General features: G+C 35.1%; 2 protein-coding genes across 5 annotated transcripts; one reads left to right on the forward strand and one right to left on the reverse strand.

Annotated features, from left to right (window-relative positions):
• Positions 1–1,361: 1,361 nt before the first annotated feature.
• Positions 1,362–16,376, reverse strand: cmc2 (C-x(9)-C motif containing 2). 4 transcript variants are annotated; one of them, XM_059564757.1, is made up of 5 exons: positions 16,079–16,376; positions 15,685–15,767; positions 4,522–4,647; positions 3,943–4,014; positions 1,362–1,747 (listed from the first exon to the last, which is right to left on the reverse strand). In XM_059564757.1, exons 3-5 carry the CDS (start codon positions 4,600–4,602, stop codon positions 1,664–1,666), a joined length of 237 nt encoding a protein of 78 aa, XP_059420740.1. In that variant the 5' UTR covers positions 4,603–4,647; positions 15,685–15,767; positions 16,079–16,376; the 3' UTR covers positions 1,362–1,663. The 4 variants fall into 4 exon arrangements, with proteins under 4 accessions (XP_059420740.1, XP_059420741.1, XP_059420739.1 ...); XM_059564758.1 differs by having other exon boundaries at positions 4,522–4,650; XM_059564756.1 differs by having other exon boundaries at positions 4,522–4,657; positions 16,079–16,375.
• Positions 16,377–18,685: 2,309 nt separating this feature from the next.
• cenpn (centromere protein N) lies at positions 18,686–22,853 on the forward strand. Its single transcript, XM_059564777.1, has 10 exons — positions 18,686–19,093; positions 19,662–19,707; positions 19,820–19,879; positions 20,040–20,113; positions 20,232–20,405; positions 20,669–20,770; positions 21,319–21,373; positions 21,828–21,937; positions 22,108–22,231; positions 22,331–22,853. The coding sequence occupies exons 1-10, from the start codon at positions 18,923–18,925 to the stop codon at positions 22,450–22,452; spliced, it is 1,038 nt and encodes a 345-aa protein (XP_059420760.1). The 5' UTR covers positions 18,686–18,922; the 3' UTR covers positions 22,453–22,853.
• The last annotated feature ends 1,514 nt before the right edge of the window (positions 22,854–24,367 follow it).

Raw genomic sequence — 24,367 nt, forward strand, 5'->3', positions numbered from 1 at the left:
ACACATTACAGCAGAACTGTTTCCAACACTCATAATAAATCATCATATTAGAATGATTTCTAAAGGATCATGTGATAGACCGGATGTCACATGTGACACTGAAGAATGGAGTAATGATGCTGAAAATTCAGCTTTGCATCACAGAAATAAATGATAATTTAAAGTATAATAAACTGAAAACAAATTATTTTAAATTGTAATAATATATCACAATATTACATTTTTTTCTGTATTTTTGATCAAATAAATGCAGGCTTGATGAGCAGAACAAACTTCTTTCAAAAACATTAAAAATAGTAATGTTTCCAAACTTTTGGCATGTACTGTATCCCCCCAAAACTGCACAACTGTAGAGTAAAACATTAATAAAAAAGTGATAATAAAAATGCGTCTTAAAACTGACATGATTGTACAAAATCACAGTCTGGGGACTCAGAACTCAGAACAACTGCTAACATTAAGTTTAAGGTAAAAATAACTATAATTTTAAGGTAAAATTATAGTATCTTATTCCTATGCAATAAATTGTTCTTTCACTACATCTCTTTACCTCTGTCTTTATCCTCTTCTCTTCTTTTTGGCACTGTATCTATCGCAGACTATGCTCATTTATAATGTGTCATGTAAATTCGGCCTTCCGTCACAATCAGGAAACTTTCACCGTGTCTAGAACTGGCGCGAGCTGCCAGGCCCGTTTCTACGAGCTGTGTTAACAAAAGAAGTGCTGTCTACATTGGATGCGGCGTCGGGCACGCTACACAACAAATTACCAACAACTGATCGTGCGCGCGCTCTGTTTCTGACGCACTTCAAGCACTCGATGGACGGGGGAAGATTGAAGAGCCGGACTTTTTTTTTTTTTTTTCTGCTTTATTTGGTAGTATTTCGAATTAATGGTTTTTAAATAGTAGCCTATTATTTAAAAAAAAAAATGTAAAAAAAAAAAAAATTCCATCGTTCACTCATTCTGGCGCCCCTATGGATGAGTGGCGCCCTTAGCATTTGCCTATACCGCGGGCCGGCCCTGTATGGTGGTGTATAGATGATGTTTCAATTTATTTATTTTTTTTTTGCCACATTTCATGTTGCAGCCTTATGCAATTTATTATTTTTTTTTTTTTAATGTTCACATCAATCTACATCCCATAATAACAAAGCAAAAACTACATTTGTGACATTTCTTTGGAACATATTTAAGATATTTCTAAACTTCAATTAAATTAACATGGGCTCTTTAGTATATTGTTTTTCTCTACCTGACAATATCTTAAATTCAACTGATTAGATATGCAGGCCCTTTTTTTCTCTAAACAACAATATATTCATGTGGACAAGTTGACAATAAATGTGCTAAGACAATGTTCATTTTTAAATTTAATTTTTACATCGGAATTTAATCAATCACAATTTTGGAATTTTGTTTCATACCCACTCTCCAGATCAGTAGGTCATATCTGGGATACAGCTCAGGGTCGGCAATTAAACATTATTAAATAAACGTACAAGCTCTATCATTGTAAATCTTCAGACAACCTTATTTACTGCAAGGTTCATGATTCATTAATCCTCACAGAAAAGTATTTCAGATTTAAAGTGTCCAGGCACCCTTAGAACACCAGAAGCTAGAGCATGTCTGAAGTAGTTTTGGGGGTGATGTTTGATACTAGGGATGCTCTTTTGGTTGTTCCTTTAAACGCTGTCTCATTTCTTCTGCATGGGCATTGCTGCGCTCCCTCTTTGCCTTGTACTGTGTGGACAAACAGAGAGGCAAATGATTTTAAATGAAAACAGCTAGACAAATCAGAGCATTCATATTTCAAGCTTTACTTAAGAGACTGATTTCAGAAATCTTCTGATTTAATGCCTCAGGCAAAACAACAACAACAACAACAAAAAACATTCTAGACTGAAAACAAGCATCTGTGTTGACAATAAACATGTTCATTTGTATGGAAGATGCTTTGGCCTTGTTTCTATCTGGTATTAATACTATGAATGCACGACAGGGGAAGAGTGGGCTTCCTATAATGATGAGTTGAATGTGTTCCACAATGACATGACTATGAAATTGATCCAGGATCAAAATTAACGTTAAAAAATAAAGACTAAACACAATCCCAACCCTTAAACCTAACCCTACCCATAATTTAATCCTAAAATTAGTGTGAAATGATAACTGAGTAACAAGATTGTAGAAGCACCTAACCCTGATCATAAGCCTAAAGGCTGATTTATACTTCTACGCCATAGCCTACGCGTAGACGCACACCCTAAACCGTAGCCTATGCCGTAGCCTGACGTGCACCTCTCCAGAAATCTTAACAGCAGTGTTGCCAACTTCTTTCAATGGAAAGTAGCTAAACCCTGCCTGAAAAGTCGCTAAATGCTGCTAGATGACGTCATATGCTAATTAGCATATTCATGACGTAAGTGCGTCATATTATCTTGCCCTTTCTGTGCTCATGTACTGCATTTTAATGCAGCCAAAATTCTCAGTAAAAAGTTTTTTATTTTTATATTTTAATGTTTCTGTTATCCGACGACGGAATTAATATTATAATGACTGAAACGCGGTCCATTAAGACTACATAACCAGCTCTCAAAGATGTTAATCTCTGCACTAAAATCCGATTCACGACATTGTCTAATGAAATCACATACACATAAGATTAAGACAATGGTTGTACTGTGATTTCGGCTATACTTGTATGTAAAATAGAGTTAGAAGCAACAGAATATCTTTTTTTATCTGAAAGTGCTGCTCCTCTCTGCTCGCTGAATAGAGCAGATGCAGAGAGAGAGAGGCGTGTGCGCGCGCTGGGAGAGAGAGAGAGCTCGTGCGGCAGTACCGGAGAGTCACAGAGACTAAATAAGGTCTGTAAAAAAGTCGCTAGATTTGTCGCTAGTCGCTTTTTGGGAAAATAGTCGCTAAAAGGGTCTGAAAAGTCGCTAAATCTAGCGACAAAGTCGCTAAGTTGGCAACACTGCTTAACAGCGTGTCAATTCTATGCGGACTGCAAACACTGTGATTGGTCTGCTAGAATCCGTCCCTCTCTGTATGTACTTGAGTTTTGTGTGTGTTTATGTGCACTTTAATATATTTTAATGTTACACCTTCTTATATAAAATAAAACAAAGCAAAGAACAAGTGTCTTAACACGTATTATACTAAATAGCATTATACAACAGTAGCGTCCACGAAAACCAATGTTGATCTGCCGTAGTACAAGTCCTTGTGGAGATGAAAAGAATGCCATCTTCTCCTGTTCAGTTGTTGTCTCCTTTTGTAGCTTTAAGTAATGATTTAATTATTTGATATTTATTTGCTGCCATCACGGATATAATGCTTCTCAGCTTTTGTCGTAGTACTGCAGGTTACACCAGCAACATGCCCGTGGACACTGCAGACTAGCGTTTTGCATGTGTACTGCACGTCGACGCAGACAATGACACAGAAGTATAAATGAAAACTGACGTATAGCCTACGGTGTAGGTTCGACGTAGAAGTATAAAACAGGCTTAAAACAGATATTCCCTGAAAAGTTATCCCTCAGTTCTGATTGGTTAATTGGAATGTTGTTCCAAGATCAACAAGGATGTTGATCCAGGAACATGTTGTACTTGGTGAAATCACAGTCGCCGGTATATGATGACAATTTTAATTTTTAGGTGAACTATGCCTTTAATTTGCACGAGGTACGATGAATACACACAAACTGCATGGACAAACACATTTACTCATCTAAACACAGCAGCACATAATTTTGTAATCAATTAATCAATGTAATCATAATTTGTAATCAATTTTTACTAATGCGATATTAATACCAGGTGAAAATGGTCACTTTTATCCAAAGTGACTTTTAGTGGTATAAAGAATTCAGTATGTGCATTCTCAAGCTACAGGAACTCACAATGAGCACCACACAATCACATACTCACCTCTTTCTTGAGACAGACCCGCATTGCACGATCCAAATCATTGCATGTGCCAAAGAACCTGAGGACATTATGCTAATGACAGAGCCAGACATTATTTTTCTTAGAAGCCTGTTTTCACACCAAGATAAACATTTTGCACTCTCTTTAATTAGTGCACAAGTTTTATGACAAATTATCAGAAAACAATTATACATCAGAAGAAATGGTACAATCCAAAAAGTAGCATCTACTTGCATCTAATAGATATTTAAAGAAATACAGTAGTTTACTCAAAAATAAAATCCTGTCATCTTTTTACTTAGCCTCCTGTCTTCTCTGTATGACTTTCTTCCAAGGAACAAAAAATGAGTTATTAAAACATATACATTTTTCTGTTGACTAAATTTTTGGCTCACAGAACAAAATCATACAGGTTTGAAATTAAATTAGGCTAAAGGTATGAGATAAACGATAACAGATTTTATTTCTTGGTTCGTTTCATTCACAAATTTTTTTTTTTCTGCATGGTTTGTGGATTGTACAATTGAGGAGGAGAAAATGTAACTCTGAAAAGCATATTTGCATGAGTATGTTCCATACCTCCTTGTGGCACTGTTTGAGAAGTGTTATTAGCTGATTGCACTCATCAGTATGTAGATGGGGTGACAGATCCGAGTGCATCTTGAGTTAAGGCTGTATGTCTTGCAAGCTGTGACAACACTTCCCCTGCTGGTAACTATAATTATTAAAGTCAGGACAACATGAAGAAGGGGGGGGGTGCCTAAAACTTTTCATTGTGTACTGTACTTTGCAGGTAAGGCATTCAAAGCAATTTGGAGAAGCTGTCTTATTTCTTCTATGGATTTATGCTGTCTCAATTGCCTTTGCCCATTCATATAATCCCAATTGTATGATGGTGTGTGGGACAAAGGCATAAATAACTATCTTTAAACAAAATGTTTTTGTAAAACATCTAATTCCCTTAAAACGTTTTCACAAGTACTATTCAAATTAGGGATGTGCTGATCAGGTTTTTGTGCCTCTGATCCAATCTGAGTCACTGAATATTGAGTATCTAACGAGATATGTGTGTTTGTGTATAAGACATTGGTAGATGTAAACCCGTAACAATATTAAACAGACTTTGTGGTCACAGTTATGAATATGGGACTACTGATATAAATTAATTGTATTCTATATTATGTATAATAAACAGAATAATTGCAACATAAAGGGAAAAAAATGGAGATTACAAAGCATGAAACTCAAGGTGCAAGAACACCAGCCTATCAGTCAAATCTGAAGCAAGATGCAACCCAAAGCAATGCATAATAAAGTTGTCTCAGATAGTCTGATGGTAGATAAAGGTAAATGATATATTATTAAGTGATCATTACAAAAGTGTGCATCAAAAACAAATACACTAGATCAGACCTCACTGGTTCTCAAGCATCGCGCATGTACATTTGATCTGCATCTTTTTTTAAATGGTGGTTGGAAAACCCACTTAAAAGGCACGTATCGCCTCCTACTGTGTGACACTGTCATGGCACCTGATGTAAAAATAATGATCAGGCTTAGGAGAGACAATACCAATCAGTTAAAAAATGCATGGGACATCCCTAATTCAAACAGTATTAAAATAAATGTCACCAAAATGAACTCATGTTTACTCTCATGTCATTCTAAATCCATAAGACTTCACTTCATCTTCAGAACACAATTTAAGATATGTTTAATATTCTCTCAAAATTACTATCCATCCATTTAAAGTCAATGCAAATGAAACTTTCACTTGCCAAAAAAAAAAAAAAAAGGTACTCTTTTGCTCTTATAGATCATCTCTGTGTGCACACACACCTGAAGCATGCACACAAGCAAACCATCTCTCAGACAGCACTCAAATACCAAATTAAGTTCATTTTTGCATATTGAGCGTATTTCATCAAACGCCATACACAATGTTTCCTTTAGATTGGCAGGTTTGATTGCAGGAAAATACACAGTTTATGCATTCAGCAAAAATAAAATATTTCTGTTGGGCGATGGACCTTATTGGGAAACCAAATACTACATCGCCGATCTGAATCCATCTCCATTCATGTTATCCATCTGTGTCTGTACAAGTTCTCGTAATCGCAAACGCCTGGCTGATCAGGTTTGGTGATGCTTTCTCCAAACTGGCCAAATACAAATGAGACAGCCATAAATGAAAGATGTTAACAAGAAATGTGGCAACAATTCCCATTTCAAAGAGAGCGAGTGCAGGTGAGGTGTTAATCCACCACTTGTTTGGCGGCGGAAAAGTGAACAATAGTTGGGTTTCCATCACCCTGCTTTTATGAGCATTCTGAAGTATCGCATCAGAATTGAGTGATGGAAACGCAGAATTTCAAATAAAAATGCCTTCATTCGCAAAAAAGTTTTTACGCTCACTCAAGGTTGTTTTTGACTTGTACGAAAAAGGGTTAATGCAAATAATGGGAGTTGGAAATGTATTTTGCAAATAAATTCCTCCAAACGCATCAAAACAGTCATGTGGCTTTGCGCTATGGGGTGGTAAAACCTGACTAACCAGCAGACTGATCTTGTTCCACAGCATCTAAAATGTTGTTATGGTCATTTGGAAATCAAGTATCAAAGTATTTCTGTATGCCTCCCAGAACTGTTAAACGACTGCGTTCTCAAACAGCAGCATCCACCTCCGAAAGCAATAACCACATTCATTGTGTTTCATCTGCTTGTTCTGAGGTGCAAGTAATTTATTATATTAAAAAATATATTATATTCAGTAGCTTCTCCTACTTTTCTTAGTGATGTATAGTGCCAGTTTATCAGGAAGGGACAATTTTGTTCTCTTTAACTCATTGGATGGAAACTGTGCTTGTTCGTAAATGTTTTGTGCGATATTCCAATTGTGCGCATGAATTCAATTCGCAATTTTGGCTGGAAACCCAGCTAGTGTCTACACCGCCGCATCTACTGGCCACTAGAGGCTGGCTGCGGAATGTGAAAGTGAGGAACTAACTGATCTCTGGTTCATTACAGTTTCAAACAACTGGTACAAGAGAAGTGCGATAACATGCGTCATCACTATGTCACACCCTTTACGGCATTAGTTCTGGCTTTTGTTCACACAGCGCTCATTCTGGGATTGAACCCGGCAATGTAACTAGGTCTCCGACCCGGGATCAATCCCGGAATCAATCCTGGGACGTGTTTGCATTCACTCAGAAGGCGACCTGGCAATCTTCCGGCAATTTTTCGGGTCCAATGTGCAGTGTGAAAGGGGCTATAGACTCCCCATGTCAAAATGCCCAACTAACGTTTACAGCCTGGTTCAAAAAATGAATTTGGTCTAAAAAGCTAATTTTGCCCTTCATGACAACTGCGAGGGGGGTGGTATAATTTTTGGTTAAACTATGGTTAAACGGAAAAAAATAATCGCCCATGTTAACGTATTCATTTTGACACCACCTATATATATATATATATATATATATATATATATATATATATATATATATATATATATATACATGTAAAATGGTAATCAGGCATTGACTTGTTCGGTGTCGCGCATAGCTGTGTGGGCACAGTCGGCGTGGAGGATAACAGTCCTTTCCCCCTCACTGGAAAAGCATGGTGTAGGCTCAGAATGGCCTACATAAAATCATTTCTGCCACTCAACAGAGCAACATATAGGGCTGCCGTGATAGTCGATAAATCAATTAATCGCACAATAAAAAAATTATATATAATAATAATATTTTCAGTCGCGATAATTTTTTTCTATTTTTATTTAAATAATGTAGCATGTCATGATGTGATGAGGGGTTAGTCTGGAGCGCACCCGCTCCGATAGCACAGATGTCCCTGGAATAAAGAGTTAACGTCTTGCTAGAGTGACCAGCTTTGGGAAATTCCTTTCATTTGCTTGTGGATTTTTGCGTCGCAAGCGAAACAGCATTGTACTTGCACAACTATTGTACTTCATTTTAATACCTTGTAACATATTTTGCAAGTAACTTCGTTGCCCTTTCTGTCGAAATTGGCCTTCTTTTTGCTCGCTTCATTTGGCTTGCTCAGCTAAATATGTCTGTAGGCGTGTGGTTGCGTGTGTCAACGCGCCCAGTTAACACACACACGTACGCGTCGTTTTCTGTTACCTAATGGAGCAAGAGGCCGCTTACTACAAGCCTATATGAGAACGATACGGCTTGTGAAAAGTAAACATTTGACATTTTGTTTTGCTTAATTGTAATAAAGTGATAAAGACTTGACTAAAAGCCTGTAATACTTTATTATTGATATATTAAAAATATTTGTAACATTGACAAAACAGGTAACATTAAGGTCCACTGAAGTGCCTTGAAATGTGCAGCGTTATTCTGTGTGTTGTGTGCTGCGGCTGCCTAATCATTTGCACAAATACATGCCATAAAATAAACATAACATGAAAATTTGTATATAAAATACGGGGAAAAAAAACAGTTATTGGTTATAAGTTAAACCAAGGTAAAAACAATGTTTTGCTACACTAACCATAGCTTAACCATGGTATTTGTAGTAAAACTGTGGTTATAGGCTATAACTGGTAATGAAAACACCAAAAAAAAAACTGGATAGCCTACTATACATTTACTATAGTAATACCATGTCTAATTTTCGTAGGGGATTGTGTATTGCAGAATAAGTAGTGTATCCTATCTGTGCTACCCGCTCAGTGCTACCATCCGGTAGTCCGTCTGTTTATCAGTCAAATACATCTTCAGATCAGTTTTTATTTATTACTTTTATTTTATTTATTATAACTTTTCAGAAATCTTCATAAAAAGTAAAGATGTGCGTTAATTCAAATGGTTTGTTTTTTCCCCACGGCATAAACGGTTATGACGTTTTTGAGGGCGTTCCCACTTAGGGCTGTCACTTTTGAGAAAAATCAAATTCGAACGGATATCGAATATCATGCAATGTATTCGAATATGTTCGAATATCTATGTGCCCCAAGCCCCCCACCCCCCGCATAAAAAAAAAAAACACCGTAGACTAATGGATTTTTTACTTAATGTTTGAAACAGCAGGTTATCAACTTATATAAAGTGCCACTATGCATATCCCACAACATAAGGCTAAATGAATAAAAAAAAACAACAACAAAAAACATTCAGAACAGGCACAAACAGCAGCAGGAGTAAGGCATATAGCCTAGCCTAATTAATTTCTTAATATTGTTTGCAAGAAACACCAGTCTATCAACTTGATCTGGATTAAGAACACACGTGCCTGGCTACTAGCTAGTACGGTGTACATTTTAGGACATCCTCAGACCTCAGTCATTAAATGAAAAGGCGTCATGCCTCAGACTAAAAGGCTTCAGTCATCGGACAAAACGGCATCGCGCCTCAGACTGAAAAGCTTCAGGTCTCAGGAAAAACGACATCAGGTCTCATAAAATTAAGCATCAGATGAAACGGACAAGAAAAAAGGCAAAAGACGTAACGGACTCAGGTGGAGTATCGCGTTCTGGTGTTTTATATATATATATATATATATATATATATATATATATATATATATTAGTAAAACCATGGTTATTTTTCGTAAGGGTAATTTTACTACTTTGCCAAAATAAAAGCTCGCTGGTTGCAATATGGCTAACTAACTTTTTAAACGTGCATACTTGACTCTCGAAATGCATGTTCTCTTCCCTATATAACTTAATTAGTGTAACATTTGAATAAAACTGTTAAAATATAATATATCAGACACTGCTTACCTCCTTTTGCCATCAATCAACCATTATATACCACTTCCTCTGAACGGCGTGTGTGTGACGCCACATGGGGCGGGGCAACGCGATACTTCACCTGAGTCCGTTTCGTCTGATGCCTAATTGTATGAGACATGACACCTGACGTCGTTTTTCCTGAGACCTGAAGCTTTTCAGTCCCGAGGCGCGATGCCGTTTTGTTCGATGACTGAAGCCTTTTAGTCTGAGGCATGACGCCTTTTCATTTAATGACTGCGGTCTAATACGTCTAGAGTGCCCTCTACTGGATAAGATGGCAAAGAATAAAATAAAAAAACAAACTGTCCAATCCATATAGACTGTAAAAAATGCGCTACACATGGCATTTTAAAAAAACTGATATTTTATTTATAGTTCGATTACAGATATTTCACGTCATGTTCGAATGCATATTCGAATATCGAATAAAAAGTGACAGCACTATTCCCACTAATGCCGAACAAGTCAATACCAGACATTTTCTCGGGGGAGGGGGGGGGACATGCATCTAAGGGGCCAACAGAAGTTTTTTTTTTATTGTTTTTATTTTTGCCGAGGACCATCTCGCAGGGACAGCGAGTAGAAACTTTATCAAGCTTTATCAAGAACCAGGGCTCGAACTGAGGGGTAATTCGGGGGGGGGGGGGGGGGAAGACGACAAAGAAGCATCCCCTCAGTAAACCCCCCCCCCCCCCCCCCCCCCCCCACCATCCCCTTTGGATAAATAATGTGTATTATGTCAAACTTATCATGCAAATTAAATGATAAAATCAACTTTTAAATAATGAATATGGCGATTAGCCAATTATAACTATAGTTCTTTAACAAGCTGTGCACAAGCAAAAGCATGTTTTTTTCGCGCAAAATAGATCGAGCGCAATATTTTAATTTCTTTAAAAAGAAGACAACAGAAAAGGTATGATTTTACATTAGAATTTAAAAACATCCCCCCGACATAATTATTGCTGTATGTGTAATTTTGAGGGATTGAAAGATGATACGAGAGCTAGGGCTGCACGATGTGTCGTTTAAGCATCGATATCGCGATGTACGAATCCACGATAGTCACATCGCAGGATGTGCGATGTAGGCTGTCGTAGTTGATCCGTTATTCATTAACTGTACGGGCCAGCTACTCCCCTGCCCTTGACAGTGTGATTCGCGGATTAATTGCACAGCTTAACCATCATAGAGTGAAAGTTTATAATTGACAGGACTGAAAACCACATGCAAGTTTAACAGGGCAGAGAGAGAGGGAGCGCGAGAGAGACAGAGAGAGCGCGCGAGAGAGACAGAGAGAGAGAGAGCGCTAGAGAGACAGACAGAGAGAGAGAGAGCGCGCGCGAGAGAGACAGAGAGAGAGCGCGCGCGAGAGAGACAGAGAGAGAGAGAGCGCGCGCGAGAGAGACAGAGAGAGAGCGCGCGCGCGCCAGAGAGACAGACAGAGAGTACATTAGAAGTACCATCAATGTTTATAGAAATGTATATGGATTTATTTTGGATGTAATTTTTTTTTCTTATGAATATATATGTATTTTTGTTTTGTTTGTTTCTATTCTGCTATGTACAATGCTTTTACAATATGTACCTTTGTATGTCATGCCAATAAAGCAATATGAATTGAATTGAGAGAGAGAGAGAGAGAGACAGAGAGAGAGCGAGCCGTTTTCAAACAACACGAAATGAGAATGTAAGTGTGCTCACCCCATTTTTGTTTGTAAGAAAAAATATTGCAATATATATCGCAGAAAAATAAAATATCGCTATGTCATTTTTTCCAAATATCGTGCAGCCCTAACGAGAGCTGACATTATCGAGTCATCGACCATGTAAAAACCGAACAAAAACACATCTTAGGAGTCCAAAAGCATTCACTGCTCAATGAAGCTTATTAGAATACCAGTAAAATAACATTATAATTCAAGCAATTAAAGAAAAAATACCCATGTATGAGTTTTTAAATTTTTATATTCATTGCACAAGCAATGTACATCTAAATATCAGTAGGCCTACTTGCGCAAGCACACATGAATCAGTTTTTAAATGAATCAAGTGAGCAAGGGATTCAATTGCCCATTTAGATGGACACTTTCCCTAAGTTCCAATTTGCATACTATCCAGCCTATCTACCCAAAATAGTATTGAAAATGACTAATTTCAAATAGAATTTAGGATGGATATTATGAACACTGGGACACAGGCTTGCTTTGTTTCTAATTGAATCAGCCATTTTGATTCAATAAATTTGATTCAATTCAATAAATCATTTATCAAAACAAGGGCTTGCTACTACCTACTGGTGTAACTAGCCAAGTTTTCAGAACAAAAGCACATTTAGAAAATATTGTTTAAGTATCAATATTGAACAAAAGTCCTCCAATTCAGGAGCAAGAAGGGGAAAAAAAGCTTATAAATAATTCATTTAATAAGGCTATTTTTTCATTAAATAAAAACCTTTTTAAAAATTTGACAAAATTTGTAATCATTATGTACAACTACAGGACCCACATATACATATATAGACCTATATATATAGCGGTAGTTGGTCCATTACCACCGCGGTGGTAAAAATCTGCCACCGTCACAGCCCTATTAAATAATAAAAGAAAAATAGAGAACCACTTGCTGTTTATCTAAGTAACTTAGCTTTAATTGATATTTTCACAAGCACTACAAAGTTTATTTTGTATCTATCTAAATGTATTTTTTTTTTTTATCTAATGGTCTGAGTCCCACAGTGGATAAAATCGTAGATTCACCCTTGCATTAAAATGTTTTTATTTATTTGTAATGATAAAATATCCATGAATTTTCGAATCTGTCAAAACGTTTTCATTTTATTACATTTTACTTTTATTAGGCAAATAACAAACTGAAATAACTCAAAGTATTTATTACCACATAATAACCAAAAAAAACATAATATGTTTTATGGCCTCCTTTGTCCTTGATAACAGCTTGCATTATTAGTGGCATTGTTTTTATGTACTTTTATACAGTCTTTGTTGTTATTGACTGTAACTGGGCCTCTGAATGTTAAAAAAAAATCATAATAAAGTGCTTTTCCATTTTTTTTTTACCTTTTCTTGTAAAACCATACATTTATTAATAAATATTTTGATAATCACCAAAACTGTTACTTTAGGGCAGCTGTGGTACATACATTATATTGAGTGGTGATGGTCTAATAAATCTGTTATGCACTTTAAATAATTAGAGAAAATTACAAATATCCTCATTTGTGTTCTGAAAATGAATGGAAGTCTTATGGGTTTGGAACAACATGAATGAGCTTATATAATGGTAGAATTTTAGATTTGGGTGAACTATCCATTTGATTTAAATTCGCTCAAACGTATTTGAAATCAGAAAATGTGCATTGTGCATTATTCATTAACGAAGCAGACACACTTCTGTAAATTAAGCTCATTTATCTGCCAATGCTGATAAAAAAAAAGAAAAGAATAAAGGAGAAACTGTCAAATATAGGTTGATCTTGATTATCATTCCAGGCCACTGATATCAGTCTATCACATCTTAAATCGAATTAAGAAATTTGACATGAAATTAAGGATACTACAGCCTCCCCATCCCATCCCATCACTCATTCTATAATCCTCTGAAATTTGGAACACTTACCTGCAACAGCAGAAAACATTTATTAGTATTAAGCCATTTAATTAAATTTTCAAATAAGTTAATCAGTTACAGTATAACGTTTGTTCATATATCTATATATCTATGCTTCTCGTAGTAGGACACGACAGCTTGCTACCTGTCATCAATAATTTGACCAGCAGATGGCCACAGATGTCTTTTGTATTGATTCCAAATTTCAAACCATTTTCTATCATTGTATGGAAGCATATGGGTAGCAATATTCAATTTGGGATGTAATATGCAAAATGACAATGCAATATGTAAAATGACAATGCATTTCTGTATTTACATTTACATTTTCCAATACATTGCAAAATTAGGATTCAAGTGAGAGAACATGGACAAGACAGTTGGCCCGTGTACGTTCGTTTTGATCATTTCAGTTTATGGCTTCAATATTTCATTAGCACTTGTGGGCGGAGCAGAAACGATGCTTTTATCTGTTTGGTCGAATCGCTCCACCTTCAACTCTGTCTTTTCATTCTTTCAGGCAGAATAAGAGTCAGTGCGAGTGAAGCACTGTAATGTCTGAAACTACACTCACTGTTAATTAGCATAATATTTGAATCAGATGTAGCTGGGCACATAATTCGTGCTGCTGCGACCTGCAAATTATTTCTAGGTTGTAGTATTGTATGAATATTGTCCCACTGATAAATACAGTGCAAATAGTTCTGTCTCCTTGGATAAAAGTGAAGTGGAAATAAAAATCAATAATAGACTGAACAGTTCCATGTCTGTAACATTTACCACTCTCATATTTTAAGTCATAAGGCACTAGGTATGCATGTGTGACATTAATAAATAATTGTAAAAATTAATATAGTTACATTTCTGAAATAAAAATAGTAAAATTAGCTCTATGCTGCTCAGTGCTCCTGTAGCCTACCCCAGAGCGCCCTCTCGCGGCTGTAGACGGTAATGTTTTCTCTTGGTTCTGAATAAATGCGACTTATAGTCCAGTGCGACTTATATATGTTTTTTTCCTCGTCATTACGTATTTTTGGACTGATGCAACTTATACTGAAAAATACGGGTAACATTATTATTATTTATTATGAGAGTAATTGACACAGACTAGAACTTTAATGTTTCACCAAATTCAGCTCAGATCTTCAGACTCGTCTGACTCGTGTTGCTGTATAACTGGCCAGACTTACCTTCCCAAAAATTTTATTTAATAAATTTAACTATATTTATTTCCACTTCACTGTTATCCAAGGAGACAGAACTATTTGCACTGTTTTTATCAGTGGGACAATATTTATACAATACTATAACCTAGAAATAATTGAACGGGGTCTCTTGCAAGTCACAGCAGCACGAATTATGTGCCCAGCTACATCTGATTCAAATATTATGCTAATTAACAGTGAGCGGTGATTTCAGACATTACAGTGCCGCACTCGCACTGACTCTTATTTTGCCTGAAAGTATGAAAAGACCGAGTTGAAGGTGGAGCGATTCGACCATTCAGATGAAAGGAGCGCTTCAGCGCCGCCCACAAGTGCGAATGAAATATTGAAGCCATAAACCGAAATGATCAAAACGTACACTGGCCAACTGTCTTGTCCATTTTCTCTCACTTGAATCCTCTTTATTGAGATTTGAGTCTCTGACCTTCTGCAAGCCCCGCCTTGTTCACGCAGTGATTGACGTGTCGGAAGGGGGCGGACACGTGATCGGCTCGGAATGCATTTTCAATGTGCACATTGAATTTTGCTACATTCATTGCGGGACATTGAATGAAAATGCAACCGTAACTGTCTTGACTGTGAGTGTTAATGCATTTAAGAAAAATAGCATTTAAATGATAATTTTGCCACAGTTTTTGCTTAAACATGTTATACATATCTTATCATTTCTGTAATACATTTTCATTTAAATTTTGCAACTTATAAAGCGTTAAAATTAGTATTCATTTTACGTATTAAAACTGGTGTATGAAATGGCAAATGAAAATGATGTAATTTAATTTTCATTTTCATTTTGCACCAAACATTGCACAAATGTATTGGAAAATGTAAATGTAAATACAGAAATGAATTGCCATTTTACATATTGCATTGTCTTTTTCCATATTACATTCCAAATTGAATATTGCTTCCCATATGCTTCCATATCATTGGTTCATTAGTACAATCAAAATGTTTTTAATAAAAATAAGTCATTATTAATTAACTACTTCTACAAGGTGTATTTACAACTACACAGAGTAATCATCGAAACTAAATCTCCCAGTTATGCTAAAATTATTTATTAATATACATTTTAAAAAAAAATCAGTATTACAGCATAAGGATGAAACATACCTTGAAAATTTATCTGAACACCTTCTGAATTCCCTTGAGGACCCTTTTTCAAAAAAGAGATAGTAACAGTCCCATATATGGTGCTGTATTGAGAGAACTTTTGTTAATGACTGGGGAAAAAGTGTGGCCATTTTATTTTAAATGCATGATATTTAATGAAGTAAGAAAAGTGATTCAAGTACACTCTCATTACCTTTTTTAATTAATTGGTTTCGTGTTGATATCACACTTTATACTATCAAGAATGCGTTTTCGATTATGTAAACTGTACAAATCTTTTGTATACGATTGTTTATAAAGAAACATTGTTGCTTCGTAGAACTGTTCTCCGTCACTCCTACATAAGCAGAAGCAGTCAATAACACATTAAAGTTCTTAAGGAATATCAGCTCACCAATGCTCTTAAAGACGGTTCATCCGAGAACAGAGGTTGAATTGACAGCTCTGCTGTCGCTCGTGAAGGGCAGCACAGTTCACGTGTTTACAGAGTGACATTCACGTTTTTAGTATATCAGAAAAGTATTTTGCTCATTAATATTTGATGGTCTCTCAGACATGTCCGTTATTTACTTTGTAATGCAATGATGCGTTTTTTAAAAAAAAAAGCACACACAATATCCAACTAATCATTACATCATGTGTGTGGCGCGGCGTCTTGCATTGGCTTCTTTTTCTTCTTCTTTTGTGTTTATTGGCGGTTGGCAACCTAACTTAGAGGTGCATTACCGCCACCGATTGGGCTGGAATGTGGATTAGGATTTTGCTTGCAAGGATGAAAATAAAACATAAGAACTAAGCAAAATAAATAGACAAACTAGAAAATAAAACAGAAAAATAAATAATAATAATAATAATATACAATCAAGAACAATATAATATTTATAAATGAAAAAATATTTTTTAGTTTAGTTTTTAGTTGATTAGCTGATTGGCATGTCACCATATTCTAATTTGAGATTTTTGTTAAATGTGAGCCAAAATCATCACAATTTACGGAGCCTTAACATGACATGCAAGAAAAAATAAATAAATTTTGCGCACGATTTACTAATTTGTTCCCTCAATGTTACTAAAACGTGCACACGATTACTATTGTGTTCTTGATTAATTTTTCCCCAACATTCTAATTTATTGAAATACACCTGTATATTTTGCAGAGATGCTTTACTTGCTCTTCATTCCTGTCCTCATAAACAATGTTGATGACCTTTTTACTTTTGTTCTTAAGTGAAAGTTATATGACACACAGCCAGGGGCGTATATTACGCGGGGGACATTCAGAAGAACAGCATTTATCAAAAATAGAAATCTTTTGTAAAATGATCATGTCTTTATCATCACTTCTGATCAATTTAAATGAATCCTTGCTAAATAAAAGTATTCATTTCTATAATTTATTTTCCAAAAAATAAAAACATTATACATATTCTAAGCTTTTGAATGATATAGTGTATAATGTTGCAAAAGCTTTTTATTTCACATAAATGCTGATCTTTGGATCCTTCTATTCAAAAAAGAATAGCCTACTGAAAAAAAAATTACTCATGTTTTAAATATTGATAATCAGCAAATCAGCATATTTAGCAAATCATTCAGCAAATTAGAATGATTTCTGAAGGATGTGACACTGAAGACTGGAGTAATGATGCTGAAAATACACCTTTGATCACAGGAATATTACATTTATGCATTCAGCAGATGCTTTTATTAAAAAAAAAAAAAAAAAAACATACATACGTCAGGATAACATTTTTTTTTTTTTACCAAACATTTGTTTGTTGGGATTTGAACCCACAACCTTTTGTGCTGAAAATGCAATGCTACCACTGAGCCACACGAACACTGTAATAAATTAATTAACATTTCAAATCTTACTGTTTAAAAACTGTTGACTTGTAGGCTATATAGATTACAGAAATGTTATATTGTAATGTTTTATACATATATATATATATATATATATATGTGTGTGTGTGTGTGTGTGTGTGTGTGTGTGTGTAATTCTGTCCCCCTCACTTCTGAAAAGTAATGTAAACTTTTACTCTGATACATTTCCCTGAAGCATATTCTTTACTACAAAATAGTCAGAAATCAGAAGAACATGGACTACAGGAAAGCAGGTTTTACGAATCAGTGGTCTGGTGTCTGCAGGTTAGACTCCTAAAAACACCTTTGCTCATGTGCAAACAAGTGCGCACACAACCGCAAGTTATTCATTTCCCACTTAAGGCGAGTCAGGGTGTGCGATACAGCGATACAGATCTGACATTATCAAGTGTATCACCAAATCACACAAGAGTGCACCCACGTTATTTATTAGTCTATTAAAACTTAAAATTCCAGGCATTCTAAAATGTAGACAGCAAAAATGCTTCTGTATACTTTTTTATGTTTATATAATTTAATATAGTTAACTTAATCTATATCACACAAATAGTACAATTTTTCTGCAAATATCAGCATGAACTCATTCAATAATCATTTTATAAGTTCAGTAAAGCAATAAGTGACTTACTTCTTAGACATAATATTGCTTGTTTTTGCTAATTTTGCTAATTAAAATAGTTCCAAACAAAGATCACAGCTCTGCTTTACATCTCTATGGACAGTGTTTACTTATTGAATAAATCAGCTTTTTGAACGAATCGGTTGAAAAAAATAATTCAGTGATTCACTCATTAACACAGTCAAATGCTTTGTTTCTGAATGAATTAGTTGAATCTCAATGACTCACTCATTAACAGTCACTAGTTGAATTTCTGTGCATTGTTTTATTTTGTGTTATAAGTTGAAACGTAAATAAAAGACAAGTAGGTCCGTGTACGTTTTTGCTAAGCAAGTTATAATTTGAAAACAAAGAATCAGTTGTAGAATCAGTTTTATTTTTATGACCACTAGATGGCCACAACATAAAACCGTGTTGTTAAGCTTCGAGTAAAGTAATGAAACTTTGGTTCAGAACGCTTCACTTCGCCTGCTGTGAACAGACTAAATAAACTTAGTAAACTAAATTGTGTCATCAACTCGCTTTCAACCTCGAATAGTATCGTTTAGGTAGGACTTGAATGCACTTGTTCTGTTGCATAAAATACTTTTATGTCATTGCCCATGTGCTTTACTTCCGGTTCAGAATTCTGGCGGTTTATTTTGAACGTGTGTTTTTATACAGTCTATGGTAAAATGCGATAGATGTGACGATAATCTATATTAAAATTTAACGAATAACATCGCCCGCACGATGGACGCACAAGTCAGATCTGTTCTACGTCGGGTAATCCGGAGAATACCGAACAAAAATATAGAAAATCTTTTGAAGAAATGGAATTGTTTATCTACAGATCAGCTCTGTGCCCTTGATTACACAAGACCCAAATGGTTGATAGTGGAACTTGTCGCCAGCTTCTGTGAGGTGAGATACATCCCTTAAATTATATATATATATATATATATATATATATATATATATATATATAATATGTATGTGTGTGTGTGTGTGTGTGTTAATAATTTATGTCGATGCCGATTTCCATACTGTTTGAATCCAAAAAAATTTAAATTAACTTTACTTTTTAAGACTAAAATTTCAAATTAATCTATTTTCATTTCAGTGTTTGGCGGTTTCCTGTCACTTAATCCAAACCCAGTTACTTAGACAGATTTCATGAAAGCTGTAGCTTTTTGTTTTAAAGAGTCAGAAACGTGATTAATTGTTGTCCATCAAACGGTAATATTAAATTGCCAACCAGCAGACTTCTATATTTGCGGAGCAATATTTTGTCATTCATTTCTGATGAAAAATAGGTAATCAAGCAACACAACACGGTGGATTTTTCTTTTTTTATAAAATTGGGTTTAAGTTAGGACTCCTTTCAGAACAGACAGCGAGTAGATATTCTTCAGTTTATGTTAACTAAAATGATTGTGTCAAATCTCTCTCTCTCTCTCTCACTCTCACTCTCTCATTCACTCTATTGCAGGACAACAGTCTTAACCTGAAGCAGATCACTAATTTGGAAATGATGTGTGAGTGAAATGGCCTTTTTTAACAAGTGTTTATTGTAACCTAAAAGTAAATAATACCAGTCCCCATACCTGAATTAATTCACTCAGCTCGTCTTTTTTCCCCTCTCATTAGATCATATAGAAAACCCCGATCAAGGCATGTGGCATGCATGTCAGCTTACTGAAGCACAGGGTATGGGTGTTTTATTTATGCATTTCATTGTTAAATTGTTTTGAAGCAATGTACAATGAGCAAAGTTTAGTACACTATGAGTGTTTGGTTGTTTTGACTTTTTTAATAGAAATAAATAGGCCTACTTGTCTGAAGCAGTTCCTTTTCTTTTTCTCCACAGATGATGCAGTGTGTGTAGATCTGACACAGTTCAAAGAGCAGTTTAAAGCACACTTGCATGGGGTCGTTCGGCATGTAATGGCACAACTTCATTCTGCATTTAAGCTTTCAAATCCAACTCAACATTTTTAGTTTAGAAATCCAAAATAACATTACTCATTAGTCTATTAACTAAAATCTTTTGCTTTTCAAGATTTCCATTAAGATGAAGAAACATGAGGATGAGGCTATATGGATTCGGATTGCATGGGGAGACAACTTCAGCAAACCCAACCACCTCAAGCCAACTTATGTTGTGCACCACCTGCACACTTCCTATGTGTTTATATCCAACCTCATGGCCAAACACAAGATATTTCTGTGTCAGGTGAGCTTTGATTGATATATAATATATGTATATATATATATATATATATATATATATATATATATATATATATATATAATATACACACACACACACACACACACACACATCTCCTTTTGGCTTCCTTCGCCATCTCTTTTAGTGTGAGATATGTTTGTTTCAACTAAGTTTATTAGCATATAGTCAGATGTTGATGCAACTTGATACCCCCACCCCAAAATTAAAATCAAATTTTATGTTTTTGTGTTCACTTCCATTCATAGGCATTAGTAATGGCAACTAAACATGGCTCTATAAAGGATGGACACCTGAGCACCAGGAGTCTCACTGCAATGAGGGAGTTACTTCTGAGACGCTACCAGCAGGTAACCCACCGGGCTCTCCAAGTGGCAGCTTGTAGGCAAATCCAAATGTGTTGCTTAATTTTATAAATTTTTAAATAGCTTTATGAATTTGTATGTGAAATTTTTGTAGAATTTTTTTTTTTTGCACTCACACACAAATTGAAATTAAACTTTTTGTTCCACTTGCTGTCCAGCCACAATGTCTGCAGTAGTAGACATGTTCACTATTACAAAACACTGCTTATTCACTGCCACACTTTTAATCCACCAAACATGACAATTTCCGTTTGTTTTGTACAGTACATACCCTGACCACTTCCTAATGTGATTTGAGTTGTGTAGTCACAGAATGTGTCAATGTCAAGAATGCATCAAGGACAGATATTGGAGAAATAAAATATTGTTGCAATGTGAATTTTAGAATGAATTACGTAGTTTTTTTTGTTTTGTTTTTTTCTAAATCTTTTTTATTATTATTGTAGTAAATGGCATTTCTTACATGACAAACACTAAACTTATTTTATTTATTTTGTTTTATAATGTTTTTAACGCTTATTTTTTACTGATAGGTTTTTCCAAATGCACACTCAAGGATCCTACAGGAAAGAAACACCCTTCTATCTCGTATGTACCTGTTTTTATTTTTGTGTTTCTTACATGCCTAAGAATCAAAAATGATAAATATGAACAATCTCTTTCCGCAAAGAAATAAGACTCTACAGAAAACATGTTTTAATTCACAATGAGAGCTTTAGGGTTCACTTTCTAACAGGATCATGAGCCAAGGCATAAATCAGAAACACAGATTTAAGTTTATAACCAAAATCGAGTATTCCAGTCAGAAATCAGATTTAAATCCTATTCCAAATCTGTAATAAAAATTGTTCATAGAAGATTGTCCACATTAAACTTCATAAAGCTTCAGAAGAACACTGTTCTTTGTGTTGAGTTAGCAAACATTCTTATTTAAATTCATCACAATGCTTTGCTATTGTAAAAGCAGTGAGCAAATAGATGTGATGTATCCTTTAACTTCACTATAAATAATCTAAATGTAGTTTTGTTGGTCTTTTTACAGATCCCTGTATTGGAAAAGAACACAGTGGCAATGAAGACATGAGGCATCAGATGTCCTGTGAGGCATTTGGACATGGTCCTACACCAAAGCTAGAGACAGCAGTGTATAGAGTGAGTGTGTAAACCTCTGATCTCACGTAACCATCTTTAAATTGAATTTCATTAGTCTTGTTACATACAATTACATATTGCATCTCAATTAACCACAACAGATAGCCTAAACAAACTTTTTGGCATTTATAAATGGGCTTTACTACATGGATCCTCTTTTTTTCTCTTAGCTTGAGACAAGGTACAGGGGAAATGGCAACCACACCCTCAGTGACAGAGAGGAGTTCTTCAGAGGGGTGGTCAGGTTCTCAAGCAGCAGTCTGCTAGACTCCTTGCGTCACTGTGTTGCTTCAGGTGAGAGTTGACAGAAATTGCCTATGCTTCTCAGTCAGAACCTCAGCACTGTTTTCTGCTTCACTGCAGTTAATAAAGTACTTATTTTTCTTTTGGCAGGCATGGCTGAAGGTCCAGTCACTCCGCTATTGTCAGCTATCACTCAGAGAGGAAGGAATTATTTTGTTATCACAGACAAAGGCCCTGGTGTTTCCAGCCAAGCATCAGCACAGAGAGCCTGACCACAACTGACATTGCAGAGAAATATCAGGTCAACCAGGATATGCATACATGAGAATATATATTTAGCATCCTCCACTACTTAAACACTTTAGGGTAGCCATGTGTATAGTCTATCGGTATCATAAGAGGACATGTCTGAGACAGCTATAATGATCCAGCAAGGAGAAAATGTTTTTACACTTAAGCTTGGTAATACAGCCTGTATGATTTGTGTCATTTTAGCTTGGTTTTAAATAAAGGTTTTGATAGAAAAAATTTATATTTTTTTCCACTAAGTTTTGTATGTCTGAAATCACATTTAACTTTTAAACAACTTTACCCAACTGTCATGCATCATTCAACCCGTTAATATTGCATGACAGGATTATAATAAATGTTGACAAAGGAAATTCAAATATGATTTACACTTGTTATTTTTTTTTATCATTAATCCTTACTCTTTTGCAGTACCATCATTTTGGCTAAAATACTATTATTAACTTGGTATCAATGAAATTAAATGATGTTTTCGTTAACAAGGTTCGGGAGGAGCGTGTCAGATACTTAGCCTAATCAACACAGGTGGAGCACAATCTAGTAATCAATCCCAAAGTATAAATATCGCTGACTTACCTCTATCCATTGACTGTTAATCAGCATCCCCTCCACCACCCCATACCTCAGCTAATTATATGCAAGCGTGAAATCTGAAAACCTCTTACACTGGCTGAAGTGTTGCTTTGCTCTATTCAAGAGAATGTTGAAAATACACTGTAAACCTGTATATTAGCAGAATTTTGGGTCTTTTTATGAGCCAGCACAAATTAATGGGGTGATCTACTCTATGGGGAAATGCCACTTTAAAATTAAATTAAAGAATAAATTACCAACTTTATTCAAACAAAAATGGTAAGATGTCAGTTTTAAATGCAGACATTTTCTGTTTCGATGGCAAGTACAGGAGAGAAAAGATGTGTGTCAAGTTTATTTTAGTTTTGTTAGATTGAATCTCCAACCATGAATATTGGACCCAGTCTCTTTACCAAATCCTGTCAGATTTTAGTTTCGTCTAGTATCCTAATATATAGATATAGCAATATATAGAGTTTTGGCTGATAACAAAACCAGTACAGTATAAAATACGATGTAACAAAAATATAATACAAACAGAAAATTAAATAATGCAATATAATACAGATATAGAATTATAGAGAAAAAAAAAATGTTAATGAATGTAAAATCCGTTCAAAAGTTTGGGGTCAGTATGATTTCGTTTTTTTTTTCTTTTTTTTTTAAGGATCCATAAGAAGCAAACAAAAGTTACCAACTGTAACCTGAATGTGTGAGGCCTCCAGTGTCATTGACCTCCATTTGTAGCTGAAAAAATAAATAAAAATTAACATATCCCTTAGTTTTAGAAGATATATAGCTTCTTTTTTTAAGAATATCCAAAATACAACAAAAGCAATAATATTGTGAAATGTTTACTATTTAAAATAATTGCTTTATATTTGAATATATTTAAAATATTCCTGTGATCAAAACTAAATCTTTAGCATCATTACCCCAGTCTAGAGTGTCACATGTTCCTTCAGAAATCATCCTAATATAGCTGATTTACTGATTTTGCCCCAGCGTGATCTACGCCCGTGCTCCTATGTCAAAATATTTACTATTTTAGTGCTGTCCTGATTTATAGCTTTGTTAAATTCAAGAATCCATTCCATTTCCAATCTTGCTTTTATTGTATGTTAGTATGATGTGCCTAACAATGTTAATTCCCCGTCTTGCGTGTGCAATATCAAGATGTGCATTAAAACATTAACCTTTATGATGTTAATAAATATTTATATTTAAAAAAAAATTAAATAATTAACATGTTTATGGTCTAATTTATATTTATATTTCAATCCTTCTGTTCATCAAAACCCTGAT

The sequence above is a fragment of the Carassius carassius genome, chromosome 13, assembly GCF_963082965.1.
Source record: "Carassius carassius chromosome 13, fCarCar2.1, whole genome shotgun sequence".
Lineage (NCBI taxonomy): Eukaryota > Metazoa > Chordata > Actinopteri > Cypriniformes > Cyprinidae > Carassius > Carassius carassius.